Source organism: Oryzias melastigma, linkage group LG24 (assembly GCF_002922805.2).
Source record: "Oryzias melastigma strain HK-1 linkage group LG24, ASM292280v2, whole genome shotgun sequence".
In the NCBI taxonomy this organism is placed as follows: domain Eukaryota; kingdom Metazoa; phylum Chordata; class Actinopteri; order Beloniformes; family Adrianichthyidae; genus Oryzias; species Oryzias melastigma.
Genome location: NC_050535.1, coordinates 16,932,948 through 16,937,001, shown reverse-complemented (window position 1 = coordinate 16,937,001; position 4,054 = coordinate 16,932,948). Strand labels below are relative to the sequence as shown.

Genomic DNA, 4,054 nt, shown 5'->3' with positions numbered 1-4,054 from the left:
AGCATTTTTTAATGAAATCAAACACTTTAACTGAGGGAATCAGCAGAATTTTTGATCAAAGTAAAGAGGTTCCTTACTCGTCATTCACGAGTTTCTTCACCCACTCTGAGGACGGGTCAACACAGATGTCTTGGTTATTCGACATCGTAATACTGAAAGAATAAAAAAAAAGTTGCTCAATTTCATTAAACACATTTTTCATAAAATATACTTCAAAATTCTGGTAAACATAATTTTAATTTTCTAATAAATTCTAACATTGTAATTGAGGGAATCTGACCAATTTTTGATTATATTTGGAAGAAATAGACAGAATAAAAACTTACATAACACCTCTCCTAGGACACTGCTCATCCGTGTCTCTGAAGCTCTGCACTGCATCAGCAGGTATCTTTTTCTGGTAGAAGGTAAAGCAGCATGCACTTGGCTTGATGGGAGCTTTACCAATGATGGAGAAAAAAATAAATAAAAGTGGCAGCTGAACTCATCAGAACTTCCTAATTAGATGTTCTTCAAGAAATTTGAATGCAGTTGACTCACACTTGGATGTCAGGACGGATGAGAGAGTAGGAAGAAGGTCACCACGGCGACAGAGGCTTTCATCATCATCTGTGTCATGGTTGATTCTTTGAGCTGCTTGCTGGTTGAACGGAGTGTCAGTGATTGGTCTTCCTGCTGATCTCACAACCTTTTATTGTGTTGTAAAAAACACAAGTTTGATGACGACAAACCTCCAACCAGCATGAAAAAAGCTCAGCGGTGGAAAGAAGGAGGGACACTTTTAATCTCAATTACTGAACGTTGGAAGACCCAACCATGACCCGTCTTAACTACTCTACCTGAGAAGGAGAAAGTGGAGGATATGAACTAACTTACCCTTAAACTTACCCGGGTATGTAACATACTCTGCTTTCTGGAACAGGGTTCTGCTGGTGTGGTTCTGGTGTTTCCATAAGGATTTCTAATCTGAACATCAGTTTCTCTCAGTTTGTTTTGCATCAACCAGATACAGAGCTGATGCTTTACCAGGAGTTTGTCATAAATCATGAGAGGAACTGATCCCTACTGGAAGTAATGAAGGTCTTCAATCCTCATTCTGATCTGTCATGTTCTACCTGGAGATGCTGGTTCACACACTGATCTGTAAATTAAGATTTTCCTGGGATTTATTGTTGGACTGAAAACAGGAAGTTTCTGCTGGACACCAGATCTAAACATTATTGGTGTTTCTCTGGAGGGACAAAATGCAAAAAAAATTTGCATTAAAAGTTCAAGTTTTCCATTATTTTAATGGTTCTTAAATGCTGTCAGCTGCTGTTGAATTCTGTGGATTTTTTTTTTCGTGTTGCACAAATTCGACCGATGCATGAGAAAGTTTTTATCTTGATCTTGTAGTGAACAAAAAGCAACACACCACAAAGTTCTTGGCTGATTGAAGGAGATAACCACATGAACCCATGAGGTGGGCAAACTAAACAAGACAACAACCTTAAAATAGTTCTGACATGTAAACTGCATCTGTAATATTACAGATATTAAAAGTGATTAGAAACCTGTGAGGAGCCGACTTTCTGTGGTCATTCTGGAGCTTTTTTTTCCTTTTCTTTTAACTAAAATTAAGAAATTATGTGTGATTTTTGTGCATAGCATTACAAAAATAGCAAAAAAAATGTTTTTTTAACCATCAATCTTCATGATCATTTGATGGAGCATAAATATTAATTCTAAATATATTAACTGTAACACTTCTGAGTTTATTTAGACTTACAGAAGCAGCATTAATGTATCTCATCTACTTTAATGTTTTCAAGGACTCATGAGGCTTTTATGACATGAACTGATGTTAATATATAGTGTATTCATGAAGATTCTATATTTATTTATAGTTTACTCAATTTAATCTGAAAATCCTTTCTGGATGAGAAACAGTGTCACCTGGTGGCTGTAATCTTTATTACATGAAAAAACAATTGAAATCAAGAATCAACCAAAATGAAAACACAATTATTTGTTGCCAAAAGTTTTCATGTATTTTAACAATTGTTTTAGCAATTAATCAGTCAGAATCTGAAGCAGTTTTGAAATTTGATTTATTGAAAGTAAAGATGGAGAAAACAAATTCCCAAGAATATAAAAAATGAAAATATAGTTTTTTTTTTCTTTTTGTACGTTTGCAGGTTTGAGTAACTATTTACGTCTTCAGCAGATTTATGATAAAACAAACTGTCTCCAAGCAGCAGAATATATTTTGCAATATATTTGATGAGCGTTTTCTTTAACTTTCAATATAAAGCAGCCCTTAAATGTTCTAGCTGTGTCTTCTCTGATATCTTTAAAGGTTTATAAATCCAGTAACTATAATTTCTTGGTCAAAGTGGAGATGGGCTTTACTGTAGGGACAGTCACGAGTTTCTTCACCCACTCTGAGGACGGGTCAACACAGATGTCTTTGTCATTTGTCATCTTAATGCTGAAATAATAAAAGAGAAAGTTTATACATTTTTTGAACATACTTCATTTTTAATTTTCAGTTTTTACTTTTTTAAATTTGACTATTTGTGTTTTTTGATGCATTTTCCTATTTATTCAAATATTGTAATTGAGTAAATCTGATGAATTCTTGAATATATTTGAAAGGAAGAGACTGAAAAAACACTTACATAACACCTCTCTTGGCACACGCCATGCTCGTGTATCTGAAGCTCTGCACCACATGAGCAGGTATCTTTTTCGGGTAGAAGTTTTTGCAGCATATTTCTGGCTGGAAAGCAGCTGGATCAACGATGGAGAAAAAAAGTTGTAACTGAACTCATCAGAATTTCCTAATCAGATGTTCTTGAAGAAATTTGAGTACAGTCGACTCACGTGCAGATGTCAGGACGGATGAGAAGAGTAGGAAGAAGGTCACCACGACGACAGAGGCTTTCATCATCATCTGTGTCATGGTTGATTCTTTGAGCTGCTTGCTGGTTGAACGGAGTGTCAGTGATTGGTCTTCCTGCTGATCTCACAACCTTTTATTGTGTTGAAAAAAACACAAGTTTGATGACGACAAACCTCCAACCAGCATGAAAAAAGCTCAGTGACACTTTATCTCAATTATTGATGGTATGAGTACATGTTGCATTGTGCAGATGCATTGTGGCTGAGGGTTTTCTGAGTATTAGTGCTCGTTTTCTTAACTGTGGTTGCATCTCAAGTGTGCAAACAGTTCACTCTACAACATAAATATTTAGTTAAAATAAAAGCTGCAACTTTGCATGACTAAATCATTTGTGTGAACATGCATAAAGTATGCACAGTACTTGTGTTTAAAATATTTCAATTGTAAAACATTTTTAATGCTCAATTCTAACAGTCAATATGAGGTTTTTCGTGGAAATTTCTTAGACCCTTGTTCAGAGATTTGCCGTGATGATAACGATTTTTTCTACATATCAAGCGTTCACGCTCACACTTTACAAGATCTTTTAAAAGAGCTAAAAAGACTAGAAAACATCAGCCGTCTGGGGGTCAATTTGTACTCTTATTAATAGCTTTCATTCAATAAAAAGACAGAAAAGAGTTTATTTTGTGGAAAAAAAATCATCATTGAAGGTCTATTCCAATCATTTTTTTTTAGAAAAATCACATTTTGGAGTATTGGAGCTACCTAACTGTTAATTTTTAATTAAGATATGAACACATTCATGGATCTATTTGTCTACATGTTGAATGCATCCGAATTTGACCCGCACAGTTTTCTTTTTCTAATCTCATTTTCTGACCTCTTTTGATTCACAACTGTTTTTTAAATAAACAGAATGTATTTTTAATCTAAATTTTCTTTATCTGTTCCCTCCATCATCATAAAAATACCACAAGAACACCTTTTTAATGAAGTGGATCTTTAACGTTTTTAAGTAATGTGTGTTAAAATAGTCCAAATCTTTAAAAAAATTGAGGGAGATATTTTTATAGTCTAAGAAGCAGCACACACATGTTTTAACATTATAATCCTTATTTATAATCCTTGTTTATAATCCTTATTTCCAGTGTTGGGACTAACGCCGTT

At 34.3% G+C, this 4,054-nt stretch overlaps 2 protein-coding genes across 3 annotated transcripts in view; one reads left to right on the top strand and one right to left on the bottom strand.

Annotated features, from left to right (window-relative positions):
* The window catches only part of LOC112157901 (C-C motif chemokine 22), a 4,971-nt gene extending 1,437 nt beyond the window's left edge, over positions 1-3,534 (bottom strand). Inside the window, exons 1-3 of one of the 2 annotated variants that reach the window (XM_024290998.2) lie at positions 2,866-3,534; positions 2,661-2,772; positions 2,074-2,470 (exon numbers count right to left, since the gene is read on the bottom strand). In XM_024290998.2, coding sequence (XP_024146766.1) covers positions 2,356-2,470; positions 2,661-2,772; positions 2,866-2,944 — 306 coding nt within the window. In that variant the 5' untranslated portion in view covers positions 2,945-3,534 and the 3' untranslated portion in view covers positions 2,074-2,355. Of the gene's footprint in view, positions 1-2,073; positions 2,471-2,660; positions 2,773-2,865 lie in introns of those variants that run through there. The other variant, XM_024290999.2, reaches the window with a different exon arrangement.
* The window catches only part of med23 (mediator complex subunit 23), a gene marked incomplete in the record, with an annotated part of 129,350 nt that overhangs the window by 60,191 nt on the left and 65,105 nt on the right, over positions 1-4,054 (top strand).